Source organism: Cavia porcellus, unplaced genomic scaffold (genome assembly GCF_034190915.1).
Source record: "Cavia porcellus strain 051 isolate PalLab524CR breed Dunkin Hartley unplaced genomic scaffold, mCavPor4.1 scaffold_12, whole genome shotgun sequence".
NCBI classification, from domain to species: domain Eukaryota; kingdom Metazoa; phylum Chordata; class Mammalia; order Rodentia; family Caviidae; genus Cavia; species Cavia porcellus.
Window position 1 is genome coordinate 41,021,908 of NW_026947495.1, and position 21,525 is coordinate 41,043,432.

Below are 21,525 nucleotides of genomic sequence, written 5' to 3' on the forward strand. Positions count from 1 at the left end.
GGCTCAATTAAGGTTGATTTCAACAGACATGGAACCCTTCCACCTCGTTTATAAACAAAACCATTGTTAACACTGTGCAGTTAGGCATTGTAAATATGCAGCAGAGTCAGAAACAAGGAAGAATGCAAAAAACATGGAATATATTTTGTATTTAAGAATAAATGGTCACTAAAGAATTAAAGTGTTCGTTTCTCAAAGACAATGGTATTCATTTTGGCAAATGTTTACAGTGACTTGGACTCAAAACTGTAATTTTCGTATGATTCCATCAGTTAGTCTTCAAAATATGCTGTGTAAGATTGCCCAAGGCAACACTTAACCACTTCTACTTCTCCACCCCCATTCTTCCCCAGTTGAAAGTGAATGTTAAGGAAATCCTCCACAGTCTCTTCATCTATCCAAATGTGTCCCATTCCAGTCAGGAGCACCGTCCTCTTAGACACTCCAGAAAATATCTGAGAAAGAAAGAAAAAGATAAATGGAAAAAATTTTAGAAGCTCTCAATTACAAAATTTTACATTCAGAAGCTGTGCACAGTATTGTAGACAGAAACTCCAAGGATAGAATTAGTTTCCTTCAGCCTAAGAGAGACAGGGAACCTTAGGAAGACTTCAGGCAAGAGAATGTCAGAGTTTTGTCTGCTTTCACAAAGGTAACTCTGGTGGTATTATGAAGAACAGAGTAAAAGACAGCAGCTTGAAGGACACAAAGACCCGTCAAAGAGGAAGGGGTAAAAATGACCCAATTTGTGACCAAATGAATGTTAAAGATGAAGCAAAATTAAAAATCAAGTATGAGTTCTAGTTTCCAGGTTGGAGGACTAGGTAGCTGGTATTATCATTTAGTATCTGGCAAGGAACAGAAAGTTGGAGCAGGTTTGGAATAACAATAATAAGTTTAAAACTCGGTGTGGTGGTACATGTCTGTAACTCTGGCACTCTGGGAGGCTGAGGCAGGAGAATCATAAATTGAAACCCAGTCTGGGTAATTCAGCAGATTAGTGAGACCCTCTTTCAAAACAATAAAAGGGCTGGGTATGCAGCTCAATGCAAAGGCCCTAGGCTCAATCTCCAGGACTGTAATTTAATAATAAGAAGAAATAAGAAATAATGAAATAAACGGAAAGAGCCGGGTACGTGGCACACACTGCAATCCCAGCTACTCAGGAGATGGAGACACAAACTCCATGCCCAGTGACAGGACAGCATAAGAGAAGTGTACCTGGGTCTCCACATACAAAACTAGAATAGTAAGCTGGCCAGGGTAGCACACACCTGAATGCCAGCTACCAGGAAGCTGAGGCAGAATGGTTGTAAATTCCAGGCATGACAGAGCAACTTAGCAAGACCGGGTCTCAAAAAAATAATTTTTTTTTTTTTTGTCTTTTTGAGACAGGGTCTCACTATGTGTTTCAGGCTGGTCTCAAACTCACAAAGATCCTCCTGCCTTAGCCTCAGCCTTCCGAGTGCTGGGATTACAGGATTGCACCACCACATCCCATTTCAAAATTTAAAAAAAATTTTTTTTGGTACAGGGGACTGAACTCACAACCTTAAGCTGGCCAGCCAGGCAATTATGCCACTGAGCTAAATCTCCGGCGCTCAAAATAAAATTTTAAAAAGGGCTAGAAATACAGCTCCTTGGAAGAGCGTTTACCTAGAATGTGCAAGGTCACAGGTTCAGTCCCCAGGCCATAAAATAGATGATAGGTAAATAGATAATACATAGAAAAAATAAACTTAGGCAAGGGTTTTTGTTAAAATATTCTTTACAAAGACAAACTCATTCTGCATCAAGCAAAAATGAAGAAACTAGGTATTCCTCATTAATAAGTTTCAAATACAGACTTGAACCTTTATTTTTTTGTGGGGTCCGTCGGGGGAGTGAAACCTCAAAATGAAAGAAGGATGACTTTCCGAATTTGACATGGTGACACACTTCAAACCTGGCAAGGTGGCTATCATCACAGAAACTCAGAAGGCTGATGCAGGAAGAGCCCAGGAGCTCGAGGCCAGCCTGGGCAACTTAGTGAGGACCCCATCTCAAAAAAAAAAAAAGAGCTTTACCTGATACTTTTGCAAGCGCCTTTCTATGTACGGAGAAACAACAACTCTGTGGCAGCTCTGATTTATATAAAGAGGGAAGTCTTTCTTTTTCAAAATCTTGTCAGCGACTAAAAGTACACAAAGAAAAATGTACTATCATAAACATTGTTAACTAAAGTTAAAACTTCCTTCCAACCTAATTTAACATCATGATAAACACTGAATCCAGTGATTAATTTCTAAAATATCCTATGGTCCACACTAAAAACTTCACAGCTCATATTTTTGAAAAACACAAGACCAAACAGTAAGTTCAAATAGTTTCTTCTGTCACGAACTATCCACAGCAGCCATCCACAAGGGCTGCGACGTCCTCAAACAGACATCCCTTGAGCTACACAGAATACAAAATCATCTGTGCTCGTCCTCATGGGAAATTACTTGGTCCTTTCAGTACATGGCATTCAGTCTGCTGAAATAATGATCTCAACCAAAGAAGACGGGGCATCGAAAGTCATCTTGAAATTGTGAAAGAAAGTAACACAAATTCTTCAGTTTCGTTGATTACAAATAATAATCTGATTTCTTTTTAGCAATATTTTTACTCCCAGAGGAGTGGATAACAGTAGTGTATCAAGACTGAATAAGATTTTTTTTTTTTCTGAATAAGATTTTTAATGGAAACAATTCTTGAGGATATCCAATCACTTTTTGTTAAAACTCTCCTCTTTAGCCCATCTGGGTCAGCAATATGGGTCAGCTTAACAGTTCAGGCCCTCATTGTGAGGATATGGAGAAACTGGAACCTAAAATCACCGTGTGATCCAGCAATTCCACTTCTAGCTAAATACTCAACCAAGAGCAGGGACTCAAACAAGTAAGTACATGCTAATGTTCATGGCAACATTATCTACAACAGCCTAAATATGTAAGCAACCCAAATGCCCACCAACGGATGAATGGGTAAATATGATGTGCACAACACACACCCCCACAATCACAAGAGCACAATGGAATGTTATCCGTCTTTAAAAAATAAAATTCTGATATGATATGGATGAACCTCAAAAACACCACACTAAGCAAAATAAGCCAGCTACAAAAAGGACAAATATTGTGTGGATCTACTTTTCTGTGGTACTCACAGAAGGTAAGAAAATTCATGGCGATCACCAGGAGCCATAAGAAAAGATAACCACAAGTATTATTTAATGATTAGAGTTTCAGCTGGAGTCACAAAAAAGTTTATAGATGGATAGTGGTGATAATTGCACAATTTTAGGAAAACAATGTCACTGAATTGTATACATAAAATGGTAAAGGTTTTATATATATTTTATCATAGCTGTCAAAAAGAGGTTAAAAAATAAAATGAATGTCAAGTGAACTTGCTTCAGCACTGGTCTGCTATTTATCAGCTATGTGGCCACTCTTGGGTATCTCACTCAACTCCTTGAAACATGTGTTTCTTTTCCAGAAAAATCGGTGTTACAACACCTCAGAAGTGGTTGTGGCAAGTTCATAAGACACAGTTAATGAAATATCTGGGACACCTATCTTCAGATACTTTTGGGTCCTTCAGAAGTTACCCACTATAATCAACAAAACTATTTTTATTTCCTTCTGGTTAAACACAGTCCTTAGAGCAGTAATAGCGAACCTTTTAGACATGAATGCATAAACTGCAACCCAAAACACACTTATTTACCACAAAGTACCAACACTGTAACTACATCTGAATATTGAGGTTTTAGTTTAGATAAAACAACTCGTACATTAACATCTTCTGTCTTTTTTTTTTGTTTTTGTTTTTTTTGTCTTTTTCATTTTTATCGGTACCGGGGATTGAACTCACGACCGCCTGCTTACAAGGCAGGTGCTTATGCCGCTGAGCTAAATCCCCAGCCCCTAACATCTTCTGTCTTAAAAGAAAAATAACACATGTGCGAAAGGTTCACCTCCACTGCTCTAGAAGGCTTTTGACAGAAGCTATTAGAGTACAAGTTCCCTAGATAGTATTGTCTCCCACCTCAAAGTATTAAATTGCATTCTGAGGTATAAACTGTGTGTGGATTTTTAATACAATAATGGATCATGGGCAGGAGATTTAGTTTAGTGGCACATGTGTCTGCCTGGCAAGCACAAGGCCATGAGTTTGATCCCTGGTACCAAAAAAAAAAGAAAGAGAGGTGGGGAGGGAGAAGGAGAGGAAGAAAAAAGAAAGAAAGAAAGAAAGAAAGAAAGAAAGAAAGAAAGAAAGAGAGAGAGAGAAAGAAAGAAAGAAAGAGAGAAAGAAAGAAAGAAAAAGAAACAAAGAAAGAGAAATGGATCATCTAACATCAAACAACCTAACAAACAAATTTGGAAACATCTAGATCCTTGACAACAGAAATTCCCACCAAATTACTTTCCTTGTCTAAGATAAGACATTAAGGCAGCACTCAACACCTCCTCCTTTCATGGCTCTTTCTGACTATGATATATCCCACCATGCTATCCTAAGCATCATCCAGACCCAGAACAAATGCATATTGATGTGCTTGTGCACATCCAGAGAAAAGCCTGGAAAGATATCCAGCTAACCACACTAATTACATAGTACGAGAAAAAGCTGTTCTTATGCATTACTGCAATTTTTCTTTAAAAGCACATATTACCTTGTTATGAAAAATCTAATCAATGATTCAGAACTGTATACGCTGTTACCTCGGTTCACAAACTTAATTCTTCTTCTTGGATTTTGTTCTTATCCAATTTGGATTGTGACCAGAATCATAGGAAGAATTAAGTTCATGAACCAAGGTACCACTATATTTGGATTTTTATATATATGAATGCAGAAGCCCTAGAACTATATTATCTAGAGCAAGAGAATTTTACATGGAGAACCACTTCAAACACATAACAAAAGCAACTGCAGAATCTTGTATTTCCACCAAAAGAATGTAAACTTTCTAATGGGATTTGGCAAAAATCCATTTCTACTTGTAAAAAGAACAGATTATTAGTTCAGCTTTCTGGTCAACCTCAACTTGTCTTCCTGGGATGAATTCCTCTACCAAAGAGACCTTTGTTAGTAACATCAGGTGAGGTGGAAGGGACAGTTTTTAAATTTTTATTGTATTTATTATTTACATTATAATTTATATTAAATACAATATTTAAATACTAATATTAAATATATATTTAAATTGCTCTGTCACACATTCTGACTATGTGTTCACAGGAATGTAACTTATCTTCTCTAAGCCTCTATTTTCACTTCAGTAAAGTGAATATATCACTACATCCAGACTATGACAAGGGTCAGAAAAGACAGTGTGAACAGACAACTACTACAGTGTTCACACTCGATCGTATGCACTGATTCATGTAGTGGTTATTGTAATAATACTAACATCCTCAGTAGTACTTGAGGAAATTATTTCCTGGATTCTATCCTTTTATAATGGTAAGAAAAATCTCATGATGCTAATAAATTTCAAATAAAAGAAGCAGAATAAATTCTTTCAGAAATGGCAGGACATAGTTGCAGCAGCCAAGAATCTGTTAACTTTTCACCAGATGAGTACCTCCAGGTTCCACAAACGTGATGAGAGCACTTCGGGACTGTTTATCATAGTCCACACTTTCCACCTCCCCACCTCCGTTCCGGGACTTGCTAAAACTCAGTTCCAGCTTGTCTCTCATCTGATCTTCAGGCAGTCCATTGGGGATTTCAGTGACAATGATCTTCACTTTAGAGACGTCTACGCTAACCTGGAAAATCATTTCACATTGAAAAATGTGAGTGAGGAATGTGTCCATGTTCAACAATTCCCAAAAGTGTTTTGATGAGCCTGTTACCTGGAATCTGACTCCTGCGTTGAGTGGAACTGGCTTGGCTATAAGCTCCACACTCATATCCTTTAGCTGTACTTGATGCTTTCCCATTTTTATCACATTTTGTGCAACTGAAAAATAATTTGCGAAGTATTAATTTTCAGTACTTTGAGAGATTTGTATGCTTTTCCTTAAGGAAAAAATTATCCTGAGTGATTAGAATTTTGATTTTAAAAGATGTAATTTAAACTTTTTTCCTTGGGATTTCCAGATGATAACAGTCTCAACCACCAAAAAAGGATTTACTGATGTTGCAATACATCAGCAAAAATGTCTGTGTATTGATGCCTGGTACCAAAAAAAAAAAGGGGCTGCGTAGAAACACTCATCAAGTTCTAGGCTTATCTTAGGAAATGAGTCCCTCCTCTTATCTCTAAAGAGGTAAGACTAAAAAACCTCCAGAAAGTCATACATTATTTCAACTCAACCACACATCCTTCCTTGCCACTGTTGACAGCACTACCAGAGAATTTCTAATTCATTAAAGCTCAGCCAGAATTCTTCCATGCTGAGTAAGCCAGGAAAACTTTCGTGGGCCACTGTTACTTTCATAATTACTTTTAATTTTATTTAGCTTTGTCATTTGTTATTCATACATTATGAGCACTGCAGAAAATACATACTCAGTTTTGTCTCTGCTTACCCAAGGATAACATACGAAACACCACACAGGCTTATATATCAAAGAGTGAGTGATTTCCTGTTTTGTTTGCTACATTTAATGAGAAATTCTAATTTTTTCTAAAAATGCTCTTGAGATGGTTTAAAAAGTTGAGAGCTGGGCTACACCACTAACAAAGCTGTCAAATTTAATTTATCCACACAAATAAGAGATGCTCAGTAATGTAATTATGCCAAAAGGCACTAAATATTCAGAGAACAAATATGTGTCAGTTTTAAATGTATGTGAGTGTTTCTTTTTAATCGTCTAATGTGGTTTATAAGTGTTTAGTTGTTGCTATTAGGAGCTGTTTAAACTAATTTATCATGAAGATAAGTGATGGTTACTCTCTATCTTATAAACTTCACATGTGTTTATGACAACCAGACAGCACACCACAGCTGCAGAAGAGAGAAACAGCTAGAAGGCAGGGCGTTGCCATCTGGGAATTCAGACTGACTGTACCACAATATGACTCTACAACTTGTATGATTTTTTTTTTTTCTTCTCACTAATGGCAACAGTTGACAATTACAAACAACACTGATGAAGTAATACGGAGATGATCCTCTTTCCCTCTCACTATCCCCAAGCCCTCAACATCTGGTGATCCATTGCAGTTAGAGGGACCACTTGCATCTCGACCTCTATGATTCTTCTATTTCACTCTGACGAGATCTAATATTGTTCCAGAAAATCAGGATCTCAGAGCCATGCCAAAGATGAAAGCAGCGCTGTAGCTGTTTCTGAAGAGAATTCTAATCCCAGTGTTTGCAGGTCGTTGCTGTGCAGAGACCTGGCTCCCAAATCCTCCTTTCCATGGCCTGTTACATCCTGATTAGCACCTCCCACTGCTGGTGTGGCTCCAAGCCTCTCCCCTCTCAGCTTGGAGTGGTGGCTCCACGGTAAAGGAAAGCAACTGGGGAGGAGGAATGCCTTTTAACCATTATATTCAGTCTACCATGATGGATCAGGTGTTAGAGAGTGAGTCCTCAGATTCTGACCACTGGAATGGCTCTGCAGACCACCTAGTGCCAATCTAAGACTCCTTCAATACTAGAAGAAAGGCTGGGCTGGTCCAGGACGAAGTACACAGGCACTCAGGTTTCGGCTCCCAGCTCAGTGATTTAGTAACTGTCAGGACCTTGAGCAAGTTACTGCTCTCTTTTACACTTCCATTTTCTTATCTAGCACATTTCTTATATGTAGTAGTAATCACAGATTTATTATGTTTATTATGTGTCAGGCCCTGTGCTAAGAGTTCTAGTAGCATTTCTTATGTAATACTCAAAGCAGCTGCATGAAGGAAAGACTACCACAAAGCCTGTCAAGAAGCTAAGGTTTACAGGGAACTCACCCTACATCGTGCCTCAAAGAAGAGACAAAGTTGGCACTCCAAGCCAGCTCATTCTCATGAAAGCACCCCAGCCCTAAACAGGGGCTCACACTATGTGTTGTTCACACATTGTGAACAACAGACCCAGCCCAGATCTCTTACTCCCAGGCTCTGCCCGTTCACTCACTAGGTGCCCTGAGGTAAATCAATTCCATGTCCTCAGAATCTATTTTTGTGGTTATAAATTATAAATAACACCAGTCCTATCTTCCTGTGTTTATAAAGTTCTGTGAGTATAAAACGAGACAATGTCTGGGGGGATACTTAGACAACTATAGAATTCTGCTACCTTAAAACATTGCAATTCTCGGGCTGGGGATTTAGCTCAGCAACATAAGCACCTGCCTTGCAAGCAGGCAGTCGTGAGTTCGATCCCCGGTACCGATTAAAAAAAAAAAAAAAGAAAGAAAAAAAAAGACCAAAACATTGCAATTCTCATCATCTGCAGGCAGCGTGTGGAGTAGAAAAAGGCTGGCTGGACATCACACACACCGAAATTTAATCTCAGAATCATCGCTTTCTGAATGAATGATAACCATTCCATACTTAACATCCTAAGACTTTATTTTCTTATGTGGAAAACGGGACTATCAAATCTGTCTCAGTGTGTTGCTGTGAGAATCAGAAGCAATAACAGACAAAAGAGCCATAAAGCAATAGCCAAGTATCTAAGAAAGATCTTGGAAGTTCAAGTGGTTTCCAAAGGTGACATGGCCATATTTTTAAGATTAGTCATACCTTCTTCTTTTTCAAAGGTGATAAGTGCTTGTCCTTTCTGTAGCTCATAAAATATTGGTGAGCCCACTTGAAATGAACAGGAGGTATTTAAAAACTGGTTATCACTCTCAGGAGTCTCTAATGATGTGAATTTCAACTGTGTCTCTGGAATATCTTCTTTAACCTAATTTAAACAGAAATGTTTGATTAAAATCAAGAGAAGAAATAACTTGAGTCCTTCCAGTGGCAATGGGATTTGGTCAGCCAGCAATTCATTCTTCACTGAGTTGAGAGTCTCAGAATATTGATTCCATGTGATCTTCTGTAACGTCTTTGGTAATTTGCTTCTTCCCTGCAAATAGTCAGTAATGCAATCAATGTAGATCTTTACTATCATGTCACAGATGAAATTATAAGTATACAATCCTCTCACTTTTTTAAATCTGTGTTTATACTTGTCAGTATTGTACAGTGTTTGATTCTAAACTTTACATTACTCCTTTAAGCTAAGTAACTTTCAAATAACTGGGCCAATAATCTACTGTCTCATAAGAGACTAATTAGTATGTTTAATTTCACTACAGAAACATAAAACACACACCTGAGTATACTATGGTTACTTTTATGGAAAATCTAGAGAACTTCAGATGAAAATAAAGACTCTTGAATTATTGTCCAAAATTTAGATTGCACTTTCCCCAAAGTCTGCCCATCAACTTATTAAGTATTTTTTTCCTAGGATTTAGCTCAGCAGCATAAGCACCTGCCTTGCAAGTGTGTGGCCCTGAGTTCGATCCCTGTACGGATTAAAAAAAATAAGATAAAAAAAAAAAAGTGAGGAGATGACCAACAAGACTTGTAACCTGCAGGGTAAATTTAGAGTTATACCTAACTGGTTTGTTTGGGGTTGTTTTGTTTTGTTTCATTGGTATTGAATTGAATTGAATTCAGGACCTTGCACTTGTCAGGGAAAAGCTTATGCTGCTGAGTTATAGCTCTGGCTCTATACTTAACTGTTTAATGCTAATTGACATTTACCATGTGCAAAGCCCTGGGTTTGATCTCCAGCATCATAGAAATAAAAAATAAATTGAAGCTGACAGACACAAAGGTACAAATAAGTTAAGTATTAACATTTCTATTTCTCATGGTTATTTTACAAGCTGAAATAAGAGGTGTTATCACAAAAAGATTAAAATCATTCACTAAACAATTGAATCACTTAATCTATAAAATGTCTGTTCACATGCAACTTCAGTAGGATTGCTGATGGGGTAACTTTAAAAACATTGCACGGTGTCTGAAAAGGCAATGTCTACTCTCCCCTAAGAAGCCAAGAACTTTCTATAGTTGGAGTGAGAAAGCTTATGCTGGTCCTGATCACACTGTGGCACAGAGCCACACCTTTAGCCCTCTGGATTGCAGTTTGGGTCCGCTGTAGAGATCCACTGGCCTGGCTGGTTTTCAAAGGCCTTTGATCTGGCCCCAGCTGAAGGGTGACCAGAGTCCTGTCAGTCTCCTGCCAGAAGTCAGCCGTCTCAGGAACACAGGGAACTGCACTTCCTGATGTTTAACAGTCTATCTCCTGCTTCAACAACCAAGAGTGCTGGGCATGGTAGTGCACATCTGTAATCCCAGCACTCAGGAGGCTGAGGCAGGAAGACTGCCATGAGTTCAAGGCCAGCCTGGACTACATAATAAGTTCGAGGAAGCCTGAGCTACATAGTAAGACCCTGTCTCAAAAAACCACACACACACACACAAACCATGACATTCTTTTAATTTTTTTTTAATAATCTAAGCTGTTAAGAAGAAATAGATGAAAATTATGTCTAATTTAAAGACAAGAAGAGCCAGGGATTTAGCTCAACCCCATAAATGCCTACCTGGCAAGCAGAAGATCGTGAGTTTGGTCCCTAGTAACAAAAACATTTTTAAAAAAATAAAGGCAAGAAAATTTAAAGAAGAATTCAGCTGGGTGTGGTGGTACACGCCTGTAATTCCAGCACTTGGGAGGCTGAGGCAGAGAAATGCTGCAAGTTTCAGACAAGCCTGGACTACAAAGTGAGCTCAAGGCCAGCCTGAACTACATAGCGAGACCCTGTCTCAAAAAGACCAAAAAAAACCAAAAGAAGAAGAAGAAAAAGAATTGAAATGGGGAGGGTTAATCCATATCTAACATTTTACCAACATTTTAAACTGTGAAATCTATGTAAATTACTGCAGCAACTTGGATGACAGAAAAAGGACTCAGTGAGAACAATCATGTAATCAAAAGCTAATTGGCAATGACCATCACTTTCTTTGCTTTTGGAAATTATATTGGCTTTTGGGGGGAGGTTATAGGTTTTATTAAAGTGTACATAAGTAATCAAAAAGAGCATGTACTATATATAGTAAGCATAGAGCATCATGAAATTTTACAAAACTAACGACTGCTGTGACTGGCACCCAGACAACAGACAAGACATAACAACATACCAGAAGACTGTGGCTTCCCACAAGGCCTGCGTCCACAGGAACCACTATCCCACGGGTGGCAAACATATGGCGTGCGAGCGGCAGTTTGCTCTCACTGAGAGCTCTAAAAGACCCACCATCACTGCGCTCTCCTGACTTTAAACATCCCACTTCGGTCTGTTATGACCTCTTTGGTCTTTTTTGGGTCACCATACCTGTGAGAGGCATTCATGCTTCTATTTTGCATAGCAGCAGTTAATTCATTCTTACTGCTGTAATAGTATTCAAGTGCAAATATACCCAATTATTCTACTGTGAAGGAACACTTGGGCAGTTTTCCATTTGGAGCTATTATAAACATATAGTAATTCTACAAAGGATTATAATGTTTTAAAAATGAATCTTGAGGGTTGGAAACATAGATAGTTCAGCACTGAGAGAGGCAGAGGCAGCAGAATCACCGTTCAAATTCCACCTGGGCAATTTAGTGAGACCCCGTCTCACAGTAAAAAGTAACATGAGTGTGGCACATACCTGCAATCCCAGCACTCTGGGAGGCTGAGACAGGACTGCAAGTTGGAGCGTAGGCTGGACAATTTAATAACAATTTAATATTGAGAGCCTGTCTCAAAGTAAAAACAATTAAAATGGAGCTGAGAGATGTAGCTCCTTGGATTCAATTCCCAGTAATACAGAAGGGGGAGGAGCAGATAGTGTATAATTAAATTACCTTTCTGAAAAGTACCTGTCCATAAAAATGTGATATATAAAATTATTGGAGTACCTGGAAGTCTTTGGTGGTGTCTTTTAACTCAGCTTCAAGCTTTTGGATCTCTTCCTGTAGCTGAATATTTTCTTTTCTAATTTCATCAAGTAATTCCTAAAAAATATCAAATAATACCTCAAAAAATTAAATAACCCTTGAACTCCACTTTCTAAATTGAAGATGCCAAATTTCTCTGACCTTGAGCAAGATGATTTTAGAATAGGTACGCCCATATTAATAATGCATGTGTTGAATATTGTACACTATCACCTATCAATTTTCCTAACAATACTAAGTTTTTCTAGATCCTTATATGAACAAGAGAATCACATTTCACACTGGACCAAAGTTACAGAAATCTCACAGTTAAGGCAAGGATTAAGGCATAGATCTATGTTGGGATTGGTAGCATGCATCTGTAATCCCTGCACTCAGGAGGCTGAGGCAGGAAGATTGCAAGTGCAAGGCCACGGGCTACATAGTGAGACCATGTCTTAAAAAAACAAAACAAACAAACAAAGACTCAAATCTTCTGAATCTTACTCCAGGGCTCGATCAACTTCCTTCGTAATCATTTATGACTGTGATATGGCTTTTAAATTGCACTGTAATTGTGCATATATTATTCTGGAGACGTTTTTAAAAATTAGCAGTGAACTGGGCATTGTGGCACATTGTGGCTTATAATCCCAGTATTTGGGAGGTTGAGGCACTGGAATTATTGCAAGTCTGAGGCCAGCCTGGGCTACAGATGAGTTCAAGGCCAGCCAGAACTGCAGAGTGAAAACCTGCCTCAAAAAAAAGGAAAAAAAATTGGTAGTGATAACCATATACACAGCTGCTGAGATGTGACAGCCATGTGGCCCTGGATAACAGGTTGAAGCCTCCTCGTTTCCTTTATTTTCTAGATATACAGTAACTGCTAACTAATCCCACAATTTGCGGGTGCAAACCCAAGAAATGAGGAAGCAAAAACTGCAAGAAAATGGAAATATGATTCTCCTTATAAGACTGGAGTAACACAATAAAAGCAAAAAAAATTTGAAGTCCAATAGCCTCCTAAATTCAAGGTAATGTACACAGTCATACAAAACATTCTTTACTGCAAAACTGATAAACAGAAATTAATTGTAATAATGTCTAGTAATTTTCTTTTTTTTACCTCATTTTGTTTATCGTTCATAGATTCTTCACCTGGCTGTTGTTCTTTAAGTTCTCGATTTTTGTTGTCCTTATCAAATTCCATTATTCCCTAATAATTAAAAAAAATTTTGTAAAATATATATATATACAAATCCAAGAACAAAAGAAAACAACATTTACTCTTGCATAGAAAAAACATTTCTTCTTTGTTAGCTTTTTCCTGTCATCAAAGTCTTTATTTTCACATGCTTCAATTGTGTTTCAATTTTCCCACCTAAAAACATGAAAAATCCTAAAAAGCCTTTGCTTCTCAACTCAATGGTGTACAGAAAACCATGGATGTTAATATGCCTTTGTAATTCACATCCCAATCCTATTATGCTTCATTTTAAAAACTACTGTTTCAATCTTCCAATCTTTTTCAAAAGATTTCATTTAAATGTTTAATCCCCTATTGTACTTACCAAATATAAACAAAGTGTATAAGCCCCCAACACAGCCTTCCCCAACACAGGTAATCTCACCTGCCATTTTCTTAAAAACCTGGGTCACTAATTTGGACGGAGGTGGGGAAGGATTACAATTTTTTTTTAATAACTGAAACTTAGCATTCTCTTCAATTATAACCATAAGCAAGTATGGTAGTATTCATAGCACCTGTGACAGTCACCAGTAGAAAGCCCAAATATTTTCATAAAACATTGTAACCCAGGGCTGGGGATTTAGCTCAGCAGTATAAGCACCTGCCTTGCAAGGAGACAGTTATGAGTTCAATCTCCGGTACTGATAAAAAAGAAAAAGACAAAAAAACCCATTGTAACCGTTGCAGGTATTCTGAAATACAGTTTGTTTAACCCAGCTCTACAGTAGTTATTAAGTCACTGCTAGATCTTATGATGTATTGTGACATACTGATATCTACTATGATAGCAAAACTTTGCTAATTTTGAGAATCACATTTCAACATAATTAGTTCCCTGTAAAAATCTATGTATTAGGGGCTGGGGATTTAGCTCAGTGGCATAAGCACCTGCCTTGCAAGCAGACAGTCGTGAGTTCGATCCCCGGCACCGATAAAAAAGAAAAAAAAAAAATCTCTGTATTTTATAATACGCTTTTTAAAATTTGAGTTTTTGTCTTGTTTTTGTATTTTTGTTTGTTTTAAGAAAGGTCAATAAGATTGACCAGTCTGGCAAACAAGGAGTCAATGACACACAAAAAAATGAAGAAGCCCTGCCTGCACATTAATTTACTAGGATGGAAAATTCCTGGTTCAAAAGTGGGACACAGGACATTATGACTTCAAGTTTACAATGCACATTAATAACCAGTCTGCAATATAATTTTCCAAGATTTTGAATGGTAAGATTCTCAGTAGTCTTTTAAGAGAAACAGAGGACATCTATTTCTTAATAAAATAAAATGAAAGATCAGGAAGAAATTAGTAATGCCTTTGTTTACCACATGTGAATACAAGGATGTCAGAAAAAACAAGGGTTATGTAACACCCAGACCTTGTTTTATAATACTACTCAGCATCAAAAGGAACTAACTCCCCTTGGAGCAACGGCTGATTCTAGGTCTGGGACAGGAAATACACAATACAAGCCTGGGATATCTTTTGGTGACATGCAATTAAAAATGGCTAGAAAACAAATCAAAATACACCACAACTATGGTTGACATACATGAAATTGACACAGTCGCCAACTGAAAGAGTTCTCAGTAGTCAAACTTACACACAGGGAATCGATCAAGTAAATAAATTATAGAGGACAGGAGCCAGGGGTTTTACTGCTACAGGAAAGAACTGTAAATGCGGAAAACAGGACAGCAAGAATAAATCCTGTGGGTTGAAAATGGATATATCAGAAGAAAATTGATAGGTGGAGTAGATGATTGATAGATACAGACAGATGATAGAGGGTTGATATAGATAGATGATAGATAATTAATAGATGATAGATAGATGGAAGGAGTTAGATAGGTAAATAGGTAGTTAAAGATAGAAAACTGATATATGAATAAATATATGATATATAAATAGATGGGTAGAGGCATGGATATAAATGTGCATGTATATGCATATTCGAGGCCTGTTGGTTGGGAGGAGAAGGGACCAGGAGCAGAGACAGTAGCAGTGCGGATACCTGACACCCAGACTTAGTTTTCTAATAACAGTCTGCACTCAGAGGAACCAGGACTCTGGAGAAATGGTTGTTCCCAGGACTGGGACAGAAAACTATAAGTGTGGGGTAAATTGTGATGCTAAAAAGTAAATAAATGCTTAACAAATGATGAGGACGTGTCAAAAGGATATAAAACCCAAACTTTAGACAGTTTTTAGTGACCAAATGTGGAAATAAATTAATGATTAAAATGAACAGAGTATTCCACCCACACAGTGTTCCACTCAACAACAGAACACACATTATTTTCAGCAGCACATGAAATTTTCTCCAGAATGGACCACTAATTAGCTAACAAGCAAACTTAGGTAAGTATAAAAGAATTGAAATTATACCGTGCATATTAGCAGATCACAGTGCAGGGAAACTAGAAGTTAACGGCAAAAGAAAACAGAAATTATACAAATGCATGAAAACTCAATACTGCATTCTTAAACAAACAAGGGATTACAGAAGAAATCAAAGAAGAAATAAGACAGTGTCTAGAACTAAACAATAATGTCAGTACAACATATCAGAACTTAGGCAACACAATTAAAGTAGGCCTAAGAGGAATGTTTATAGCTGTGAATGCCCACAGAAGAAACACAGAACAATCCCAAATAAATAACCTAATAATGCATCATGAGGTTCTAGAAAAACAAGAATAATCCAACCCAAAGCTAGTACAAGGAAGAAAATTATAAAGATCAGAGCAGAAGTCAATGAAATTTAGACAAAAAGTTACACAGAATTAATGAATTGAATATTTTTTTCTTCAAAAGAATAAACCAAATAGACAAACCCTTAGGCATCAAAAAAGGTAAGAAAAGGCCCAAATCAACAAAATTAGAATTGAAAAAGGTAAAATCATAACAGTCACAGAAAAAGATTATTATTAACAACTACTTGGCGAATCTGTACGCCAATAAATTGGAGAATTCAGAAGAAATGGATAGATTCCTAGATACATATAAATTACCAAGACTGAACCAAGAAGATATTAAAAATCCTGAATAATCTAATAACAAACAAGGAAATTGAAGCACTCGTAAGAAATCTACCAAGAAAACTCCAGGTCTGGATGGGTTTCCTGCTGAATTCCACAAAAACTTTAGGGAAGGTCTAACATCAATACTCCTCAAGCCTTTTCATGACATTGAAGGGGAAAGAGTACTCCCAAAGTCATTCCTGGAAGCTACCATTGCCCTTATTCCAAAACTAAACAAGAATCCAAAGAAAAAAGAGAACTACATACCAATCTCTTTAACAAACATCAATGCAAAAATCCTCAGTTAAGATATTGGCAAATAAAATACAACAAATTATCAAAAAGATCCTACACCATGATCAAGTATGTAGTGATCCAGGGATGGTTCAATATATTCAACTTAATAAATGTAATATATCACATAAGCAGAAATAAGGACAAAAATCACATGATTATCTCAATAGATATAGAAGAAGCCTTTGACAAAATCCACCCTTTTGTGATAAAAATACTGAAGAAAATAAGAATAGAAGGACCCTATCCCAATGTGCTAAAAGCCGTTTATTTCAACTTATGCCAATATCATATTAAATGTGCAAGAGCTGAAAGCTTTCCCTCTAAAATAGGAACAAGATAAGGATGTCCACTATCATTATTTCTGTTCAACATAGTACATGAAACATTAGCAAGTGTAATTAGACAACAAAAAGAAATACAAGAGTTACATTTGTATTCCCTGAATAATTCAGAGAAAAGTCGCTTTACTGTACTTGCAAGTTTTCTGCAAGTCTGAGATGGTTTGAAATGATAAATATGAATTCTAAAATATTCTTCACTTAACAACCACAAAGTTATAGCCTTGGGAATAGGTAAAGTGAATTGATTGCTAAATAAGAATTACAATATTCAGAATAAAAAAATACATTACAATATTCAGAATAAAAAAATAATCAAAGGAAACTTCAACTTGGCAACTTTGTTTTTGTTTGCATACTTCTTAAATGCAGTAATGTATCACTATCATGTATAACATTACATCAAACTACATATTGTATAGTATAATTTGCAAAAATTACAGTGCTGTATAAACAGTGTACTGTACAAAAGAATATTAAGGCTACGTATAAACAAGATGTACAGAGTGGTACCAAAAAAAGAAGAAAAGACAGGTTGAAAGTCCAAGTGACAGGTTGTAAATCTGAAAAATGCATCTCAGTCATAAGCAGTGGCTAAACAGGTAAGTTGTTAATGAGAAATCTCTCTATCTATATATCTATCTATCTATCCCTAATTATCCCTAATGCATCAACTGTGGAATCTTTCTAACGGTATGCAAGCAAGGTCCAGCAGAGTCTAATCCCAGCTTACCCACCAGTCTTATTAAGGTAACTCATTAACCAAGTTAAAGGGGTCCTTGAAGGCTCCTCTTTTCTCCCTCAGTGTGTCATATTCTTTCTCCCTTCCCAAACTTAATCTCCACCTAGTAGTATATATATATATATTTTTTTGTCTTTTTCCTTTTTATTGGTACCGGGTAATGAACTCATGACTGCCTGCTTGCAAGGCAGGCGCTTATGCTGCTGAGCTAAATCCCCAGCCCCCTAGTAGTATCTTTAAAGGTCCACTCCAAACAACCCCGGGGTTCTTGAAGCCTCTTCTGATTTCCCCAGTGAGTGTTACTTCCCCTTCCTTTATCTCTTTTAAGCCATTTTAATTAGTTTTGTACCTGTGTCCAGTTCTTGCAAAGCACCTATACAGTACAATCTTCCATACTGAAAATATTCAATTTACAAGATTGTGTGGAATACTGATTTGGATATTTATTCTCCATAGAACACTCTGTGCATATCAGATCCTCTTTATTACATTTCCGAAGACAGAAACTATAATCTAATTTCATTACTTTTAAAATTATTATTGTCACATTGCCAATATTTAAAGTGTATACTAAAAGCTCTCATTTTAAATAATTTGCAACATAATACTCCCAGCATTCCTTCAGCATATTTACCATCTGATTAATTTCATAATTTACACTGAGTGGTATGTACACGTGGTAATTCTTTTCTTCAATGCAATCATGTGCAAAGCAAAATGACAACCCTCTTCCAAAATGTCCACATTCTAATCCCAAGAACCTAAAAAAAAATTACATTACACTTCAAAGGAGAATTAAGGCTAAGATCAGTGATCCTATGATATGTGTGTTACTTTTTTCTAGGACAAAAAGATGTTAAAGTATGAACTGTGTTTTGCTAATCTAAAAGTACTCTGGTTGAACTACAGGGTTGGATACTTTGTGATAAATAAATGGGTTGGGGTTGTAGTTTAGGCACAACAGGCTTGCCATCACTGGTCTAGACTGAATTCAGATTGCTATTCACTTGCCTTTAAAATATGCAGATCATTGTGGATTACCCGTGGAGGCCCAAATGCAAGAGAAGGTTCTCAAAAAGAAGGAGCTGGGTGCAGTGTAAATGCCTATAGTTTCTGCTCCCTGCGAGACTGAGGCAGGAGGATTGCCTGAGCTCCAGAGTTCAAGACCGGGTTGGGCAACACAGCAAGAACTTGTCCCAAAAAATGAAAGAAAAAGTGAAAGCAAAAACCAAAGAAAGTCAGAATACGATATGAACACAGAAATGTGATCAGATATGTAACCTGCTGGCTCTGAAGATGAGAGAAGAGAGCTACCGATCCAAGTGCGAGAGATGGGGCCGGTGTAGGACAGTTAACCTACAGAACCCCACAATAAGTAAAAGTGTGTGTGTGTGTGAAGTCAGTAGGTCCATGTCATTTGTTAAAGCAGTAAAAAATATAAATCACCATCATCTTATTTCATTAATATATTCCTATTAGTTTGGTGCCTGGCTATATAAGATTGAATATTCCTATATCTGGGGGTTGGGGTGACAGGAAAAAGTATCAAAGTACAAAACTACAACAATTTATTTTACAGATCCTAATTGTCCCATTGTTGACTCCAACACCACTTCAGTGTATAAAATAGAATGAGTGAGCCAGCATGGTGGCACAAGCCTATAATCCCAGCACTCTAGGAGACTGAAGTAGGAGGACTTCAACTTCAAGCCCAGTGTGAGTAATTTTGGGAGGCCCTGTCTCAAAAAATAGAAGAAACAGGGAGAAGCGGCTCATGCCTGTAATCCCAGCACTCAGAGGTTGAGACAAAAGCATTGTTGCAAGTTTAAGACCAGCCGGGGCTACAAAGTGAGCCCAAGGACAACCTGAACTGCATAGAAAGATCCTGTCTCAAAAACACAGAAAGAGAGGAGAGAGAGAGAGAGAGAGAGAGAGAGAGAGAGAGAGAGAGAGAGGAAGAAAGGAAGAAAGAGAGAGGATGTAGCTCAGTGCAAAGGTCCTGGGTTCTATGGAGAAGGGTGAGAGTCGCAGTAGGCTGAGCAGAAACTGCTTTTACAGAAAGACCTGGAAAAAAAGGCAAGTGAACAAAAAGTGTAAGCTCATTTCAATGTTACTTTCCTTGTAAGATAAGAATGCGGAAACAACAGTAGAAAAATAACTGGTTGGTTAACTTCAGGCTACTTTTGTGAGGATAAAAGCAGAAGGAACTTAATTAGCATATGGATCAAAATTGTTCTGCTTAGGAGTGCAGGCTGTTCTCTCTCCTAGTTTCTCAGAAAAACAGCTAACTACCCCATTTCCTTTGGTAACAGAAACTTAAGCATGGCTTACGCCATTTTAATTTTCAGTCTGGTGTCTTGGAGCCCAAGTGTGCAAACTTAGTCCAAAATTATGACCTTTATTAACAATAATATTCTCTTTTGGATGCCTTCTTCCACCAAAACAGACAGAAACAAATAATAGTAATAACCTTGCCTAGCATAAACAGTGAAGCAAGACTGCAGAACTCCTCCCCTGGCAAGGAGAATAATGGCTTTAAGAAATCTGCCTGAGAACTGTCCCTGGAGGCAGGCCAAGAAAACACTGGAGAAACACAAATCACTTTACATTTCAGTTTCTCCAATTGAAAGGATGTTGCTCTGGACGGGAGGCTGCAGCGTTGGGAGGCCGAAGGCTCTATCTTGAGGTCACCCTGCCCGCCCCTAGGCAATTTACCTGTGGTGCGAAAAGAATTCCAATGGGCTACCTGTGCATCAGCAATGCCCCTTGGGCACCACCCCAAACCTAAGCTACAAGGATGCCCCCACACCACGTGTAGAGCAGAAAAAAAGCCAGCCCAGTGGTCGTGGGGTTCTCTCTCCGCGTTCTGAGAATAAAGCCCACTTTTATTTCATATTTCTGTTCTTTTAGCCGCGCCGAAAATTCTATCACAAATGAAGCCCAGCAGACACCTGGGCATAGGAAGTCCCCGGGCCCAGGGGCAGGTGCGTCCTAGGGACCACCGCGCCAGTGACCCCAGCTGCAAGGGCTCGCAGCTGCTGAACTGGCGCCCACTCCCCGCACTGCTCCGGCCCGGAGGACCCCGCCTCGCTCCCGGCCGCTCTGCGGCCCAGAACGGCTGACGGTCAGCACCAGCAACACAGCGCCTCACTCACCCGCCACCAGCAGCCGAGCGCGGCGCCCGTACCCCCAGGAAGCCCGCGGCGGAACCGGAGGGTCTCGGACGGACGGCCGGGACCTGGTGCTGCCTCCTGCGATCTGAGGTGTCCTCGGAACGGGTGTCCTGGCTTGGGTCCTTCAAAAAGAAGAAGTCAAAACTTCAAGTGGCAATTTTATCTTTAAAACTTCACCACTACTGGAAACACCAACCTGTGTCTCCAGTGATTAACCAGGAATAGAAACAGAAAGTTCTACCTAATTTCACTTTCGATTTGTAATGCATGGTTGTTTTGTTTTGTCATGCAGGAAGTATCCCTAAAGTCTCTATAAATACTCGTTTTAGGAAATATTTGTTTTTTGTTTGTTTGTTGTTTTTGTCTTTGTGAGACAGGGTCTTGCTATGAAGGGCAGGCTGGCCTTAAACTCACTATGTAGCCCAGGCTACACACCAGTCCTTACTGCCACAGCCTCCGGAGTGCTATAAATACAGTTCTGCACCACCATGCCTGGCTGGGAAATGTTTTTAAAAAGCACATTTAGGGTGTTTTTTTGTTTGTTTGTTTGTTTTTTTGGTTTTTTTTACAGGATGTCTTTGTTACAAAAATGTATAGAAACCTTTATTTGATCAAAGCCGGACTGTCTTCAGACTATAACTTTCATTGTGATTCATTAGACTTGAATAGCCTCAGTTGACAAATTTTGACAGCCAGCTCAGGATCCCTGTTTCTGTGTTCTCAGCATCCCCTGGGCTGTGTGTGAC

The 21,525-nt window shown here is 38.2% G+C and overlaps 1 protein-coding gene across 1 annotated transcript; it reads right to left on the bottom strand.

Annotated features, from left to right (window-relative positions):
* Window positions 1-123: 123 nt before the first annotated feature.
* On the bottom strand, window positions 124-21,086 carry Nmi (N-myc and STAT interactor). Its single transcript, XM_003478698.5, has 9 exons — window positions 20,976-21,086; window positions 20,762-20,901; window positions 13,090-13,179; window positions 11,946-12,041; window positions 8,723-8,885; window positions 5,892-5,998; window positions 5,618-5,804; window positions 2,067-2,173; window positions 124-455 (listed from the first exon to the last, which is right to left on the bottom strand). The coding sequence occupies exons 1-9, from the start codon at window positions 21,046-21,048 to the stop codon at window positions 273-275; spliced, it is 1,146 nt and encodes a 381-aa protein (XP_003478746.2). The 5' UTR covers window positions 21,049-21,086; the 3' UTR covers window positions 124-272.
* Between the last annotated feature and the right edge of the window lie 439 nt (window positions 21,087-21,525).

What these genes read in the sequence shown, in the direction of transcription:
- Nmi (XM_003478698.5), bottom strand. Translation starts at nt 21,048, where the DNA reads ATGCATTACAAATCGAAAGTGAAATTAGGTAGAACTTTCTGTTTCTAT. An exon ending in ACGCAGGAGTCAGATTCCAG is followed by an intron (nt 5,805 to 5,891) that starts GTAACAGGCTCA and finishes ATGATTTTCCAG; the next exon opens with GTTAGCGTAGACGTCTCTAA. An exon ending in GGCGCTTGCAAAAGTATCAG is followed by an intron (nt 456 to 2,066) that starts GTAAAGCTCTTT and finishes TTTCTTTCTCAG; the next exon opens with ATATTTTCTGGAGTGTCTAA.